Here is a 17319-nt window from a genome sequence, read left to right on the forward strand (position 1 = left end):
AATTGGATTTGACCAGAAGTGAGGATACTATAGAAGTAGTGCAAGTAGGGACAATGCTAGCTCAGGTGAGGGCAAGAAGAATTTGACTGCTGTGAGATCTGGTTATTTACATCTACAGCAAAGTTAACTTTTATTAAATCTAGGAATCTTTAAGCATACCATGAATGTGTGATATAGATCCTCCTGTTAACTGATGTGACTAGTGGACTTCACCTATCAAAAAGGTAATTTATTTATCGATAGTTCAGGAAGCATGTTAAGAAATCTTTCATGGTGTTTCAAGGACATGGAAAGTGACCTATAGCATTCCTTGAATTGATACATCTTATTTAGGGTAATTTGAAGCTCAGTAAGTTATGTTTGTGGCTTGCATGGAGAGAATTGGGTCTCTGACAACCCCTTGCAATTTCCAGCAGTTTTGAATGTGATAGGTGCTGAAACCTGGTAAAGAAGGAGTGCTGTCTTTAAAATGAAACAAATTTTCTGTTATAACAAAGAAGTGGATGTTTTCAAGTCACAGGAGAACCTTAAGATCCAGTAATGTATTGTTTAAGACCTGGCAGTGAGCAGAGCAGCCTTGTTGTGATCAGTCAGATTACTTCATAATACTTTCATGATGCTTGTTGCCTCACAGCAAGAGGTTCTCCCGTTCGATTCTCGGCTGAAGCGCCTTCTGTGTGGAGTCTGCATGTCCTCCCCACGGTCGAGTGGCGATCGAAAGACATGTGTAGAATGGGCATGCCTTCGCTGAAGGTTGGATGTCGAGCTGGCACCTCGGCAACCGTGAAAAATCGACTGCCAATCATTAGCAGACCGGAGTTCCACTGTGGCGACCCCTAACCGGGAAAAGCCGAAAGAAGAACAACAACTTTCATGATGTTCAGCAGTTATAAAGTATGAGTGACAATGTGCCTTTCTGTCTTTTGATGTGGTTGCTGTGGTAAGGATTAGTTGCAGTGAACTTCAAAGGAAATGCACTGCAAGTAACTTAAAATATTGTGTTGATGTTTATAAGTGTGATATTGTGGAGCAGCCTTTTATAATCTGTAATCTGTTTTTCTAATGACAAGATTACTGTCCTGCTGAGGTAAGAAGAGGAAACAATTACTGTTTTCTGATCCTATGGCTGTTAATGATCGTGAGAGTTGTAGTGCACATGAGAGTTGTAGTGCATGTTTAACCTACACTTGAAATGCGTTGAGCTGAAATCAGCTGCTTTAAGGTATCAGTTTAAAATATTTCAGGTTGCCACTCAATAATCTGATATGCAGATGAAGAGATAGATACATTTTCTACAGCAAGTTAATGAACGGATGTTTTTTTTCAAACAATTGGAAACATTTGCAGTCCTTATGGTAACAGTTACTGAATAATGTACATGGTTTGGGGCCCATTCTGTAACTTTTAGAGAAGATCAGTCTAAAGGAGATATTGTTAGACATTCTTTGAGGAAGTTGCATGTAAAACTGCATCTAGAATTTTCTCTTGGGTTTTATAAAGGTGAGGAACCCCTGTCTGCCCTGGGGTGATGATCAATGTTGGGAGTTACATGCTTTAACTTCATAATACTATACAGTGGATGAATGGGAAGTATGAGTCTGAACTAGTTTGTGCAAGTTGTGCTAATTTGCATCAAGAAAGTTAAGAAGGGAACTTCATTAGATTAGAAGTTTATATTCTGAAGATGGTGGTCTTCCAGAAATATCCTGCTAAAAAATGTGTATGTCATACCATCTGCTTGTTATTCTGATTGGTGAGTGTTGGTTTAATGGTGGCTTACTATGTACTAACGTGCTGAATGGTGTTCAGATTTTAAATCAATGTATATATGTGGTGTATAATGTTTTCTGTGAATGTTTACTTGAAGATACTTCCTTGACTGAGGTGTGATGGGGATGGATGATAACTTGGAGGTATTTGTGAAGGTTTCCCAATTTGACTGGTGTGCAAGATGTTAACAATGGATGTATAGTAGAACATCACACAGTATATGGATAGGAATGGCTGTATAAAGAGAGTTTGGGAAGAATAAAGATTATAGGAGGAACCTGCAAGAGTGGGCAAATGCCTGTTTTTCAGTATTCTTTTGTCTTAGAGCAATTGGTCAAGCATGTTTTACTGTGCAGTGGCTGAGAGTCTGTAAGACTATGGGAAAGAAGCACTGCATTTGTAATAGGTATTTGAAAACAAAAGCTTAAATTTGAGTAAACCTAGGATGCAAGGTAGTTATGGGGCAGAAATATGGTCAGATGATTGTAATTGAATAGTAATCAAGCTGGGTGGTAACAAAAGAATAAAAGAAGAAATGATTATGTGACTATGTAGTGCTGTTTGAATAAGATTCATACAGCTCATTTAGGTAAGGCTTGATTTATAGTAAAAGAAATAATGTTTAAGAGTTATCATTCTACCATCTCCCAGTTTAGTTGAAAGATAGTAATGAAAAATGCTGTGAGACCAGAAAGTCATGCATCTTATGAAGGCTTGACAAATTATAAATGTTTTTCAATAAGAAAGCTTATTATATCAAGATTGTTTATTGGTAAAAGACTCCTATAGTTATATGGATAAATGTAACATGCTCATAAGTGAGGGAATAACAAAATGTTTTAAATTTTTGTTTGTGTTTACTACTGGTGTTTAAAAGGTCAAAAAGATTGTTCAAAAAGAAAAACAAAAAAGTGAAAAGAGATGGAGAAATGAAATGGAAAAAAATGGAAAGCAGAGGGGAAAAAAGTAAGACAAAAAGAAAAACTGAAGTACAAAATGAGACAAAGCAATAAAAAGATGAGAAATGAGGGGGGATGAAAATGAGATAGAGAGGGAAGACGGAGGAAAAAGGAATAACCAAAAATTTGGGAATTCATGAAAGTGTAAAATATTTGATTAAAAGAAGGATATGCTACTGAATTTTATATTATGATTAATTTGTAATGTTGGTGTTTGTTAGTGTTAATTTTCTTCATGTTGATTAATTTTGACATTTTGTTATGAGCTTGTAATGAAAAAGCCCCCCTACACTTTCATCCACCTGAACTACCACCAGATTCAAGCAGATGAGACCTTGGTTTAATGCCTCATCCAAGAAACAGCACTCCAAATATATTGTCTGTGTTGCTGTGTGGGTATGTGTATTTGTGGGTGTCGGTGTATATGTGTGGGTATGTGTGTGTGAGACCTGTGATGGAACGACATGCCATCCTGCCTGCTCAGTGCTGGGATAAACTTCAGCTCAGAATAAGTTAATATATATGTATAAAAGAATGAAGAAATGGGATGGAAGAATGTTTAGCAAGAAAAGTTTATACTGCAGTAAACCTTTTTATTGAAAATGTATTTTGAGTATCACCTTGTTCATTTTTGTGTGTTGGGGCTAGAAGACAGAATTGTACTGGTGAGCACAACCCTTAACCCAAGCACAGAAGAGATGTATAGGTCTTTGGATCTGAATATGGCTCCAGTAAACTTGGATACTTAAAGCTGTACTCTACATTTTAACAGGAAATTAAGATCCTTTTGTGGACAAATAACCTTTCCTTTTAGATCTACAAACACGATGAGTGCTCCCATATCAGTGCACTTTGTCTCAGGTAATTTTGGTAATCATATTTTAATTAATTTTCTTTACAAAATATCAAAATCAGTAAGTACCTTTTTCATATCTGTCAAAGGATTTAGGCTTTGCTTCAGTCTATTCTGCTGCACTTAGACATGAAAAGTCATGCTGATTGCTTCAATGTTGGTATTTTTGGCGGCTTGTTGCTAGTTAACATACTGTTACAAATATTCCCATCATGTTAACTAAGATCTACATTTCTGGCTTCCTTTTTCAGGTAAGATCAGTTTTCCAGCTATCCAAGCTGCTCCATCCTTTAGTAACTCATTCCCACAAGTTTTTAACAACCGAACGGATATTCCATGCCTTATTCCTTGTGCCATTGATCAGGTCAGAAAATGCATTTTAATCTTTGTTGTGTTTAGTTTTTAACTGTCCATTAAGTAGTTGCATGTTTTCATATTGTTTCTGGGGAGTGCATCATCTTGAATGCAACTTAGTGCAACAATATTCTATTAGTAACACAACACATCAGGTGACACAAATAAATAAGACCTATTCATAGATAGTAGCAGTGGCACTATGCTTAATTGTACTCCAGATAAACAGTGTGCTACTGTTGTTAAAAGGAGATGTAAAGTTTGTCAGTAAAGGCAGAGAGAATAAGCAAACTTGAATCTGACTGTTAGCAACACAGAAGTTTTTGTACAAAGAAAATTCACTTAAAATGAATTATCTCTAGAGTACACCTTCTGAATTTGATATAAAAGAATATACTTGTCATAAATACTTGTGAATGGCCATTTTCTGGTTAAGTTTGTCAAATGACACTGAGCAGCTTATTAAAGGAGTGAAATTAACAATGCAAGATGATAATTCATTGCGTTGTATTGCTGAGATAATTTGTGTTTCACATCAAGGGTTTTTTTGTTACAGCTACAGCACAACAGCTCTGTTGCACTTAACAGTTTTGGATAGAAAAATGACCTGTAGTGTCTAGTCTTACAATTAATTAAACCCAAGACCGTGGGCATCCCTAATTAATGCAGTCATTGAAGCAGGAAATCTACACCTGTGAGGCAAGTTAGTTGATGCTGAATATAATCACATGAGGAGGTTATGTGTGTAAATTTCCTTAGCGGGTGATTTCAAGAGGGATGTTTTGAAGAACTTATGGGTTTAAATTACTATTGGAATGTTCAGTTTGGAAAGTAGCCTTTGAAATGCTAATATGTCAGCACCAGATGATTACTGCTGCAGTAGTTTTAGCTGTAGGAGTTGTGTTATACCTGAGATACAACAGCTGGCCAACTTCCAAAGCTTCATGGCACCTTCATGTACCCAGGCCATTGATAGCTCAAGCAGTCTCCTCTTGGGGGCTTTCAAGGATTTACAGCTAGTATTTCTCCTTTGCTGCCCTTTGAGAGTTCCATAATCATTTTTTAACTGAAACAATACTTTTTAAATTAAAACTGTTTGATCTGATGCTGTCATTTTCATTTGTTCCTCAACGAATGGGTTTGGATCTGACCCTTGGATCTGACTTGGCCACCTTCTGTAGATTCTGGGATCTGACTGTTGAGCTCCTCCCTTGCGCATAATGCCCCTGACCACTGCAATACCTCAGGTCTTGCTTGCTGCTCTTCAGGATGGTCAGGATTGCGATTACGCAAGCTCCTTGTGGGTTATAGTAAGTAAACAGTTAAATTGTTCTTTTTTCTATATACCTTGCTATATAGTTTTCTCTTACTATTTTTAATTTACTAAGCCCCTTACCCTCAGTAACTTTTCTTACCAAGATTTTTTTCGGTATTTTTGTTGTACCATTGTTGATAGTCCATTCCTCCCTGTTACCGTAGGTAATGTCTTCCTATACCATTGCTGGTAGCTGTTGCTTTTCTTTCTTCCTACTGTCCAAAAAAAAAAAAACTTTTCTGTCTACTTGTTTGACTTGTGTTTTCCATCAGGGCTGATAAGCCAACTGGATTTAAGAAATGCACGTCCTGTGAGCATAAGATTCCTAATTCCGATGTCGACAGCGAGTGCATTTATTACTTGGGCCCAACACATTTGAACACCTCTTGCTCTGTCTCTGCTTCCTTTAACACGAGAGCAATAAGTGCTAGGAGGAATAAGCTAATTTTAAAAGGCCTTCTTCTGGCCTTTGCTTCTTCTACAGGCTTCAGGGGCTCAAATCCTCTCTCAAAATTTGAAGGGGTCCAGGGAGCACTGTAAGTGCTCACCTGCTTGATCTCTTCAACCCACATCTTGCTTAGAGCCACCTAAGAAGGTTTCTAAGACCTCAGATCCAAAGTCTTCGGATCTGACACCATTTGCAGTCACATCTTCTTGGCCTTGTGTTCCTAGATTTTCTACAGAGCCAGTATCCCCAAGATTAAGGCCTCCTTTTTTTACAAGAGACAACCAAGAAGTTGTCAAAACCACCTTCCACAGCCACGGAGGCGAATAGCATGATGAAAATTCCTCAGAACACAGATCCAGATGAGGGTCCTGCCAGCTCTGTCTCCTGTCAGATCCATAAGCCATCAAGCTTCCTTCCAGCCTGTACTTGCTCCTTCTCTGATCCGACCAGCCATTTTGGAGTCCTTAGATCTAAGAGTCGAACTATCCGATCCAAATGTTATTTCATCTTTGACTCTGGACTTTCCTGACCCGATCAGCTCCATCACTGTTGGAGCACAATGGCTGTCAGAGCTGAACCATTGACAACAGATTTGAGGGGTTGACTTTGATTCTGAAGTTTTTGGAGCCATCTCTTCCTCTCGGAGCTTTGGCACTGGATAGCTCTGCTGCGACTCCTCCCTCAGAGGGGAGGGTTGGTGAAGCCCAGGAATTGTCTGCTCCAATAGCCTCAGCTGGGGTGGGATTATCTGCTTCTCCTGGTCTCTCTGCATTTGAGGTGGTGGAGAGGGCATTCTCTCATCCCAGAGTAGTTTTGACTCTTCCTTTTCCCATGCCCTGTTTCCTCTTTGGATCCTGTGTCTGAGTCTTCACATTCTACACCTCAGGGACAGCCAGCCTAGATGAGCTTCCAAGCAGTTCCCACCAGGGAACTCCCCCATCTCTTCCGATACCTTCCCGGAACATCCCACTGAGGAGGTTCCTCAGAAGAGGACATGCAAGAGGAGGCACATGGATTCCCCACAGGTATCCCTCACAGCTGACACCGATTTTAATGAAGGGGAAGGGTCCCCTAGATCTCCACCTGACGATGTGTCATTTGGAGACATCTTAGAGATCCTTCACCAGAAAGGTGGACAGCCTTCACAAACCCCTTCCCAGTAGGAATCTGTGTTCTTGGAAGCCTTAGGGTGTGGCCTGTCTAGGTCTTGGGTTACCTCCACCCCACACACGCACACTTCGGATGAGCCTATAGACCTTGTCCCCCACAGGGAGTGGAAGGAGATGGACTCTGTGGAACTGATCCACAAATACCTGGACAAATTTTAAGCACCCCTGCTGCCAGACAGTACTGGACTAAACAAATTCCTGTAGATGCCATGGTTGTTGCAGCAGCTACCAGAAAGGAGCTGGCTGAACAAAGCTCCACTGTCCTTCCCCCTAACAGAGAGTCTAGGTCATTGGACAGGTTTGGGAAGCAAGTGTATGTGTCAGCAACATTTGCCCTGCATTCGCTGAACTGCCTGGCACACTTCACCAAATTACACAGAGGAACAGAAGTCATTTTCCTCATGACTGACCACCCTACAGTCTGTTACAAACGTGCCTATGAGGATAATCTCGCATACAGCTGAAGGTACCTGGAGGGCGGTTGGTTCAGGCATAGCCATAAGGAGTCATGCCTGGATGCAGTTGTGCGATTTTTGCTGAGCCCTTCAAGGTGTTATTCATCAGTGTACCTTTTGATGGATCTTGTTTGTTTGGGCCAACCTTTAAAGGGATTCTGTTCCACAGTGAACAAAATGGAAAGCTCTTGTCTGCCATCAGAATCCGGTTTTCTACCCTGCAGAGACCTTTCTGTAGGAATCAGCAAGGTGGGAAGAAGATGTGGTTCTGGTAACCTCAAGGTCCTTTCCAGGAATCACGTGGGTATCTCTCCCCCAGAGGTAGAGAGGGAATTAACTATAATGGTAGACGTCACCCACATGGCAGAGGGAGTCTGCAGAACCAAGGATCTAGAGATTCCTTCTCGGACAGTTTCTTCCAGTGCTCCTAAAAGGTTGCCCGACTGTCCCTCTCTCTAGGCAGTTGGGGGGGGGGGTGCTTATCTTTGCACCAAAAAGCCTAGATAGCCATCAGATCATTGGGTGCAATGGATCATATCCAGAGGTTATTTAATTTCCTTTTTACACATTCCCATAAAAACTAGGAAAAGTCTCCCCAATGTTCCACCCAATCAGATGGAGCTAGCAGCTCAAGCAATCCAAAAGTTGCTTGACAAAAGAGTCATTCAGGAAGTCCCCAGACCAAGTAGGATCATTTTAGTGGCAAAAACGACAGGAGACCGGAGACCTGTCTTGGATCTCGGTTATCTAAATCACTTTGTAAAGCATTCCAAATTCTGGATGATCACTGTTCAGTCCATTTTACTTTTCCTACAGAAGGATGAATGGATGTGCTCAATCAATCTTCAAAATTCGTACTGTCACATCACAATGACCAGGCACTCTTGAAGATATCTGAGCTACCAGCTGGGAGCCAGTCATTATCAGATCAGAGTGCTGCCCTTTGGTTTCACCACAGCCTCCAGGATGTTCACCAAGCCCATGGCAGCTGCTCACCTGAGACTGCTCGGATTCAGAGTGTTTCCTTGTGTAGATGACTGGCTCCTCACTGCAACAACCAGGTATCTGCTGGTAAAAGCCAGAGACTATTTACTTCAGCTATCTCCCTCACTGGGAATCACTATCAGTATGGACAAATCACAACTTCAGTCAGTCCAAGTGTTGGAGTTTATAGGGGCTCATTTAGACACAGTCAATTCTGTAGCTCTTCTGCCTCAAAACAGAGTTCTTACATTGTAGATGCATGTCAGACAGATTCTTACTCTTCCTTCTCCTTCAGCAAAACCTGGTCCTCATACTCTCTTGGGTCAGTGACTGCTGTAATTTCTTTAATTCCCACTGCTAATCTCCACATGAGAATTCTTCAATAGACCCTAGTAGTGCAATGGTCTTCTCATCAACACCCCCTTAAGACATCTGATAAAACTGTCTCAGGCTTGCAGAAAGTCTCTTTTCTGGTGGATTCATTCTGAGATCGGTCAAGGGCGTCCATTTATCTTTCCTCCCCTGAATGTTGTATTGACTCCAGACATCTCCTATTTGGGGTGGGGGTGCATAACTTGGAATGGACTGTTCAAGGCATGTTATCAACAGAAGAGACCAATTTGTATATCAGTGTCCTAGAGAGGAGAGTGGTGCTTCTAGTGTTGCAAGGCTTTTCAGAACTTTCTCCCTCTAAGGACTATTGCACTACAGATGGACAACTTGTCAGTAGTTTGGTACATCAGCAGACGAGGAGAACCGTATGTTACCTGGCTTGTCGAGAAGCAATGAGAATTTGGCAGTGGACAATCTCATCCAACTGCCTTCTTGTAACAATGCACATACTGGGGAAATTCAACATTCTAGAAGATAAACTCAGCAGGACAATCTTCATGCCTCACGAGTGGTCTCTCAACCGGTCGGTGGTGAACATGATCTTCCACAAATGGAGTCAACCTTGCTGCAACCTATTTGCATCTCCCCTCAACAACAAATGTAACAGGTTCTCTTTACCCTTAACCCACCTCAGGGTCAGTCACTGAGAGATGCTGTAGTTGTGTTTGGCTCTCTGGTCTCCTCTATGCTTATCCTTCCCTGCTTCTGATCCCCAAGTTTCTTCAGAAAGCACTTTGGTTAAAGAGCACAGTAATCTTCATTGCTCCCTTCTGGCCTTGACAGGCGTGGTTCCCCTTGTTTTGGTCTCACCTAGTACATTCTCCATGGACACTGGGTCCCAGTCCAGGCCTCCTATCTCACCCGTCATGGCAGATTCCAACCGAACATTGCAGGCCTCAAGTTGACCGCATGGTTTCTCCAATTCCGATGATGGCTTGACATTCCAGGCTTTCCTCCCCACTTTGAAAGATCCTAATCTCATCTCATAAACCTTCGACAAGAAGATATACAGAAGTAAATGTAAAAGGTTCTCTTTTCAGTCTCATTAAAGAGAGTTAGATCCTTTTACTGCCCCACTTCCTGCATTCTAGATTTCCTTGCCTCTGTTTTTCAAGGTGGGGCAAATTTGTCGAATATTAATGTTCATTTAGCAGCCATCTACAACTACCACATCGGAGACAGTGCTTCTCCTTTAGAGTCATCTAAATTATGTAAGGCTTTTCTTAAGGGTATCTCCTTACTCAGACCTCCAATAAAGGACCCTATTCCACCTTGGGACTGTACTGTGGCTTTTCAAATTTTAGTACATTCTCCTTTTGAACCATCAGCTAAAGTAGATCTAAAGTTTCTTTCCTGGAAAACTGTCTTTCTGGTGGCTATTAGTTCTACAAGACAAGTATCCGAACAACAAGCACCATCTTCCAAACCACCATATTTGATTTTTCTCAAAGACAGACAGACTTTGCGCACAAACTCTTCCTTTTTACCAAAAGTTGCCTCTGAAGCCAACATCAATCAAGTGATCAGTTTGCCAGTTTTCTTTCTCAAATGTGAAAATAAAGAGGAGTACAAAGTTCATCTTATTGACAGTCATAGACAACTTCATTTTTACCTTCAGAGGACCCAAGGAGTTTAGGAAAACTGATCAATTATTTGTTTCCTTCACTAATTATAGAATAGGTAAACCAGTTTCAAAATAACACTGGCTCAGTGTATAACAGATTGCATCTCCTATGTTTTACCTTAAGAGGCATAACTTTACCAAGACAACCAATGACACATTCAATCTGGTAAATATCCATATCAGCTGCTTTTTAGGTTAGAGCATCCATTGATGATATTTATGCAGCTGCTTCATGGTCTAATACCCATCCTTTCATTGCTCATTACAAATTGGACATCATCTGCAGAAATAGAACTGCTTTTGGTTCCGCAGTTCTCTGCAACATCCTCCCATGAAGGCCACCCAAGGCTACTGTAGCCGGGGACTCTGTCCCATTCATTGAGGAATGAATGAAAATGACACCATCAGACAAAGAAATTATGTACTCACCATAACATTTTGTCTGCGTTGTCCATTTTCATTCTTCCTCAACTTCCCTCCCTCCTTCCCACGTCCATGTCTTTGGGAGAGACTTAACAGAATTGTTAATAAGAGCCATAGTTCTATTTGAGCTCTTGAACTTTCAGTTATCACTTTTCTGTCATGGCATTGTAATTGTATTTTGTGGTGATAATACATATAATAGCAGCAAACTCAATCTGAGGTATTGCAGTGGTCAGGGGCATTAGAGTAGGATCCTAGAATCTATAGAAGGTGGCTGAGTCAGATCCGAAGGTTGAAGAAGAATGAAAATGCATAATACAGATGGAATGTTATTGGGAGTACAAAAATTCTTTTTTCTGCTAGGAATTTAATGTGAGGTGATACTGTGGCTGTGCTAATTTCTTTTAGTGTAAACTTTGTTTTTTCTAACATTTACTCCATAACTTTCATGAAGTAAAGTTTTATAAATTGTATTTAGGGGCTGGGACAAGTGTATGTTGAGCTCATCAATGTATTTAAGCTGGATACACTACTTTTTTGATACGACTGCTGCTGTCATTTTAATCCAAGTTTCAGGCTTTCTTCTGAGCTTACCCATGGAACAACGTACCCGTTCTGTGGTTCTTCCTCCAGCTACAGTAAGAAGACATTCTAGACAGCCTTTTCCCACTTTAGCAGGATGCAACTTTGCCTTAGCTCCTGATGGTTGACTCTGCAGGAGTCATTTCTGGCTCCTCGGACCACTCATGTTCTTTCTGTGTTTCCTGTGCTATAGTCTCTTCATCTACCATTGACTGGAGGTTAGACACATTCTCTGTGGCTGCTGGAGTGTCTTTGGTGGGCATGAGAGAGCCACTCTTGTAGGCCTTGGAGGAAAGAGGGGGAAATGTTTCTCTTCCTAGCCAGACTGAGATGCCTGTTTGCAGGGGTGATGTCCCAGACAGGAGTCAGTCTGCTTCTATGGAGATTCCTGTCAAAATGAAGTAGATTAAAATTTGCCTTCTCCTGTCTCTCCTACCTTAGACAAGGAAGATTAACTTGATTTGGCTCAGAGCCTAGTTGAGGCTCTTAACCCTTCTCATTCAGGATGTACAGTACTGGTTAGAAAAAAAAAAGAAATTCTTGATTTTGTTTTTTTGGATGATTCCCAGTGTGACATATGGGGAATTAATTGTGATGATACAATTATTATTTTTTTTCAGGAGACTGACTCTTTTTTCTAAGCAGAGTAGTTGTTCTGATTGTCCCTTGGAAGAATATTCTGTTTCTGAAACAATTTCTAAGAGAACCAATGGGAACATAATGACATCATTTATTACCACTGGAATGTCCTCAGCCTACTCCTGTTGTTCCAGTACTGAGGGATGCGTTTTATTACAACCTGCAGCTTGCGCAGTCTGCAGCCCCTACGAAGGCATGTGGGTTTCCTAAAGTTCCTTGATTTTACAAATTGTTTTCTAATCCCAAATCTGTTCTGCAGTGAATTCCTTGGTAAATCTGAGTGTGGCTAAACATTTAATAAGCCCTAATCACTCCCACTCTGACAAGGACGGAAAGACTTTTGATAGATTTATGAAAGAGTGTATTCCTCTGCCACTCTTTATTTTTAGGATTCTTAATTATCATGCTCACATGTTCAAGTTTTTGCTTACTTTTGAGAATATGAAAAACATTATTGCTGCTTTTACTTCTTCTGAGTGCAGATCTTAAAATGAATGCTCTTATTGCTCCTTTTTGTCAAGTAGCCAAACATTCTTTTATGTGTGCTTTTGACTAAGTTGATGCCTCTTTCATAGCAGCAGCTGCTGGTTCTATTGTGTTGTTTGCTTGATTATATTCTCTTAATTCGCCTGAGGATGTTAAAGCTGAAATTTTGAATTCCCCCCTTGCTAGGGTGGTTGAATTTGGGCCATCTGCTGTTGAGGTCTTGAAAGAGTGATGTTGGAAGAAAAACTGATTCAAGGGTTGAATCAAAATTTTCAGCCACATTTGCATCCATCCATGTTTGCACCTTTCCATGTTGGCAGTTCTACCTTGCTAATAATGTGTGAATACAGAAATCCTTCTGTAATTCTGCCTAATCTTCACCATTTTTAAACTTACCTGTCTATCTCCCTCCCCTTCCAGTAAATGTATTCCGTTCTAGTGCCTCCTATGAATTGTAAGAGTAAAATACATTTTGTCCAGCCCTTGCCATCTCTTCCTTCAGAGCTGCCTTTGCCTTTTTATCCATTTTTGTAACATCCTTGTAAAAGACTTTTTTACTTATTCTCTTCCTCCACTTTGCATACTTTTGTAAGCCTCCCTCTTCCCGTCAGAAGTTTGTCTAACTGCTCTGTTTTGCAGACAACTTTGTTGCATTTGCTTTTAATTTTTCTTATACAGGATCAGTTCTTCCACTGTCATCATTTTCTGACACACTTCTGTACTAATTTAAGTGCAACCCCCCAAAAAAAGTTTCCTCCTGTAATTATGATCACTCTTCTTAGAGTACGTGATACCAGGGGACGATAGTCTGCAAACTGTATGATCATTCTTCCCAGAGGCTCTCTTACCTTAACTCTAATTGATAACAGTGATTAGGACTGCATCCACAGATGTTCTTCTCTAGTTCCTTCATTAATTGCTGTAGCTTATATTTGCATTTGAAGAGTAAAATATTCTTTGATATTCCAGACCTGCAGTGCAAACCATCACTAATGTTTGCAACATCAGCCTGCTTAGCTTCAATTGGCGTGTTTTTATAAACTGCTTGGGAATCTCTGCTGCTGATTGAGTCTCTGTTTTTTATGTTTGATTTCTTTGAAGTAAGATAGTTCCAAATGTTTATTCATTTTGTTTACCACAGTTAGTCTTCATTTTGAAATGGTATTTTACTTCAGAAGGATCTCCTTATCTAGCACCAGGACCCTCCTGATGGGTCCTTGCTTTAAATATGTCCTGTCCGTCAGTCAGAATACGGCACTTTGAGGGCAGTATATTCACATCTTCAGAGACATTTGCACACCAGAACACAGCTCATCAGTTTTTTAAGCATGTGTATCCTCAGAGCTTTTCTGCTCCTTTTTGGTTGTATACTGACTTTGAAACGTGATCCTTTTTATTGCCAGCAAAGTCCTGCATTCTCATGTGTAAACATCAGCAGCACAAAAAGTGTCTGTATGGCACAGAGTACCAGTCAAGACCAACACTGACATTGTACTGTTTTGAGAAAGATGATGCCATTAGCTGCTACAAAGTCCAACTCAGCCACTCAGAACCAAAAAGGAGAGGTTGTTGCCCTACGTCTTGGCTAAGAACATGGCAGCAGTTAACAGCTGTTAGAGTGGAGACCAGTAAGGTGATCTGCCTTCTCAAACCCCAGGCGTATGTCATGGCATCACTGCAAAGACAAAACTTCAGAGAGCAGGTGGAGGCCTCAACCTCCTTGAGGAAAGTCCTTTGTTCCACCAGACCTCTAAATCCTGCAGATATTGACTATACCATCAGCTAATGAGGATTCAAGCCCAAACCCATTATCAGGTTTGGTTAATGATGAGACGACTGGGGAGGTGTACCCTCTGCTTCCTCCACTGGTGGGAATGTATCTGGAGGTTCTTGCACCACTTTATCTCTGGATGATTTGCTGTAGGTTGTAACTGATCAGCCTGATCTTGTAAGACAACCCTCTTTTTTATTGTTAACTGGGTGAGTTGAGGTCTGTGACTAGTAGAAGAGAGTGGAACTGGCTTGCACTGTGGCACCTGTAATGACTTGGGGATCCCAAGGTCAGTGTCTGTGAATAAAATATCAATTATGAGTCCATGCCTCCACTCACTTTTTTCTGGATGACCCTTTCTATGCAGAGGACCTCATGCTTTGAGGAACAGTTCAGTTTGGCCTTAAGTCGCTCTGCCTTGCTCCTGTAATTCCCTTGCAAGTCTTCTGTAAGAGAAGCATGTGGTAGTCTGGGTTATCCCACCTCTGAAGCCAGTCATTTGGGATCCTATCAAGGTGACCTGGAGGCACTATAACTGTGCCTGTTTGGCCTCCAAAAAAGTGGTGGATGCCAGCACCCAGTAAGTAGAGCAGCTTACTAAACATCCCAATACTGATTACTTCCTGACTTTCCAAACCATCACAGTGGGTTAATTGGTCCTATATATGGTGTGTCTTGGCCACGTTCTAGAGGTTACTGATCGTTTTCCGGGAAAGATCTTTGCTGGTAGAACAGTTTCACTTGAACTTGTGGAATAGGCCCAGAGTCTAACTTATGAGGGGAGGGGTTTACAAACTATCCTAGTTTCATGGGAGGTTTAGGGATTTATTCTACACTCTTATCTCAAAGGAATAGATGATTTTTTCTCATTCTGAACATTACCGTCTTCAGTCATCTTATTAGTCATATCTGGTTCCAAGTGAGCTCCCCGCAGGTGTCGTAAGTGACTTGGTTTCTGTTGTCCCAAATCACCCCCATAATACCAGTGGACATGTTGAATGCCTTTTACCACATCAGACTTTGAAGTCTGCAGAGAGCATTCCCCTAATTTGCTCTGGATGTCAGTCAGTTCCTGTACAGAGCATTTTCATCTATGCTTTCCAAATTACCCAGTGTCTCCCCCAGTGTGTTGGCCATAGTCACTGAAGCCTTGCAAAAGGATTTCCTGGTATTCATACATGCAGACACCTAGCTACTGGTGGCGTTTTTCATGGGCTTGCTGGAAGTTGCTCTGTTGTAGCTGCTCTTTTGGATCCAGTCATGGACGATGATCATAAATTGGAGATAGTCTTATTTAACCTCTTTATAGTTTGAAGTTAAGCACTCTTCATTCAGTTCGAGTCATTCCTGTCACTGAAGATGGCCCAGGTGTTCTTGCATTGGCTGACCGGATGAAGATAACAGTGTAGAATTCATGCACAAACTCTGCTGATCCTTATGAGCTTGATAGCTGTTGTGGTCTTTATAGTATCATCTGTGTGCTTGAGCATATGGATATTGTTGGGTCAGTAGTTTTGAAGCCATGTTGAGCTAATGGACTTGCTTCTAGTATCAAACTGTTCTCTGATAAGTCTTAGCTTGGTGGACATTTTCCCACCAAACTTCTGGAGGGCCTTCCCTTCCTGCAGTTTAACTTGAACAAGTTCTGAAGGATCACTATTGCAATAGATTAAACTATACTGGGCATCCTGCCAAGGATCAAGCCAGCTGGCTAGCTTCCAAAGCATAAGGGTACCTTCCACTTATTCTGGCCAATGTGCAGCTAATGGAGAGCACTATAATGTAAAATTGCTCAGGTGCCAAAACTTCAGAACTTTCTTGCCATCGAAGTACACTCTTCCCTGCAGGCTTAGAGTGCCTGATAGTACTGCACCAGGGTTAGGGTAGATAAGCAGCCCATTTGGAGAATACCTGTATTTTATCATTTTTGCGGAGAAAATGTGTTTTTTTTTCTGTCAAATATAATGACTAGATGTTAAAACTGGTGTTTTCAGTTTTTGTCACTAAGAATTTTGCCTCAAATCTTTTATTTGTTGTTTTTTGTGGTCATTTCAAATGTGCCTTTCAAATATTTATTTATTTATTTATTTTATTTAATATTTTTTTTTGGGGGGGGGAGTTTTACCTGTTTAACATTTGTGTCTGTGGGCTAGGTCTTGTGGTATTGGGGGTTTGCTTTAAATATTTTTACCTGAATATGCATTTTCCAGTTAGGTTATTTTACAGACTCTTGTCGGCTCTTTTATCCGCTTGTTACTCACCTTTTTACGGTAGATAGATAGCTCTACTATCAGCTTGTTACTCACCTTTTTCGGTAGATAGATAGTTCTGGGTCCTTGTGGGGATTCCCTTATTTATTTATTTTTGTATGTATGTTTGTTTGTTTATTTATTTTCATGTGAGGGAAATGTTACTTTTCTGTCAAAAGCTGTTATTTGGGACAAGGGCTAGTGTATTTGGTGGCACTAAAACAAATTACCTCAGAACTTAACTTTTTTGTCAGTAGGTAAGACCAATACGTCAAAGTTCAGAGGACACTCTTTGTGGCAAGGACATGAGCCTAGATTCCCTCCCAAGCCATAGGGGAAAAAAAAAGTTATGAGCAGAGTAGAGGAGGGGCATTGACTACAACTCTGATCTGAGATATATAAGTATCCTGTTTTTTTGGCTTATTTATACGGATTATTGTTTCTAGCAATTTATATGTAGCACTTTTTATTGCCTGCTGCATAGTTTTTACTGCATTTTATTACTATTAACTAATCTGCACTGGTAACTGATATTTGTTTGCAGTTAAAGCATTCTGTAGAGTCTCTTTGCTCCTTTATCTGTTTAAAAACTTTCATTTTGTGGCTCACTGCTGTCGTAAATATTTCTGTAGTATTTACTGTCTAAAGAGTGTAGGCTAATAGCTTTAGTATTGTCCTAGTTCAGATTTGCTGGCTCTGGGCCTGTTTGTCTTTACAGTGATTGTTCAAAGCACATGAACAGGCCATCTTGAATTAGCAGAAGCCTTGGTTCTTTTGTGTTTTTTTTAAAAAAAAAAGTTGTTGAAGGTTGTATCTTCTGGTATTTAAGCCCCAACTTTGAGAGG

At 40.6% G+C, this 17319-nt stretch overlaps 1 protein-coding gene across 1 annotated transcript in view; it reads left to right on the plus strand.

Moving 5' to 3' along the window:
- The window catches only part of WARS1 (tryptophanyl-tRNA synthetase 1), a 572087-nt gene that overhangs the window by 356511 nt on the left and 198257 nt on the right, over window positions 1-17319 (plus strand). The window contains exon 8 of the mRNA XM_044074563.1: window positions 3834-3946. Within this exon, the coding sequence (XP_043930498.1) occupies window positions 3834-3946 (113 nt within the window). The remainder of the gene's footprint in view (window positions 1-3833; window positions 3947-17319) is intronic.

The sequence above is a fragment of the Protopterus annectens genome, chromosome 6.part0 (assembly GCF_019279795.1).
Source record: "Protopterus annectens isolate FY-2018-M chromosome 6.part0, PAN1.0, whole genome shotgun sequence".
NCBI lineage: Eukaryota > Metazoa > Chordata > Ceratodontiformes > Protopteridae > Protopterus > Protopterus annectens.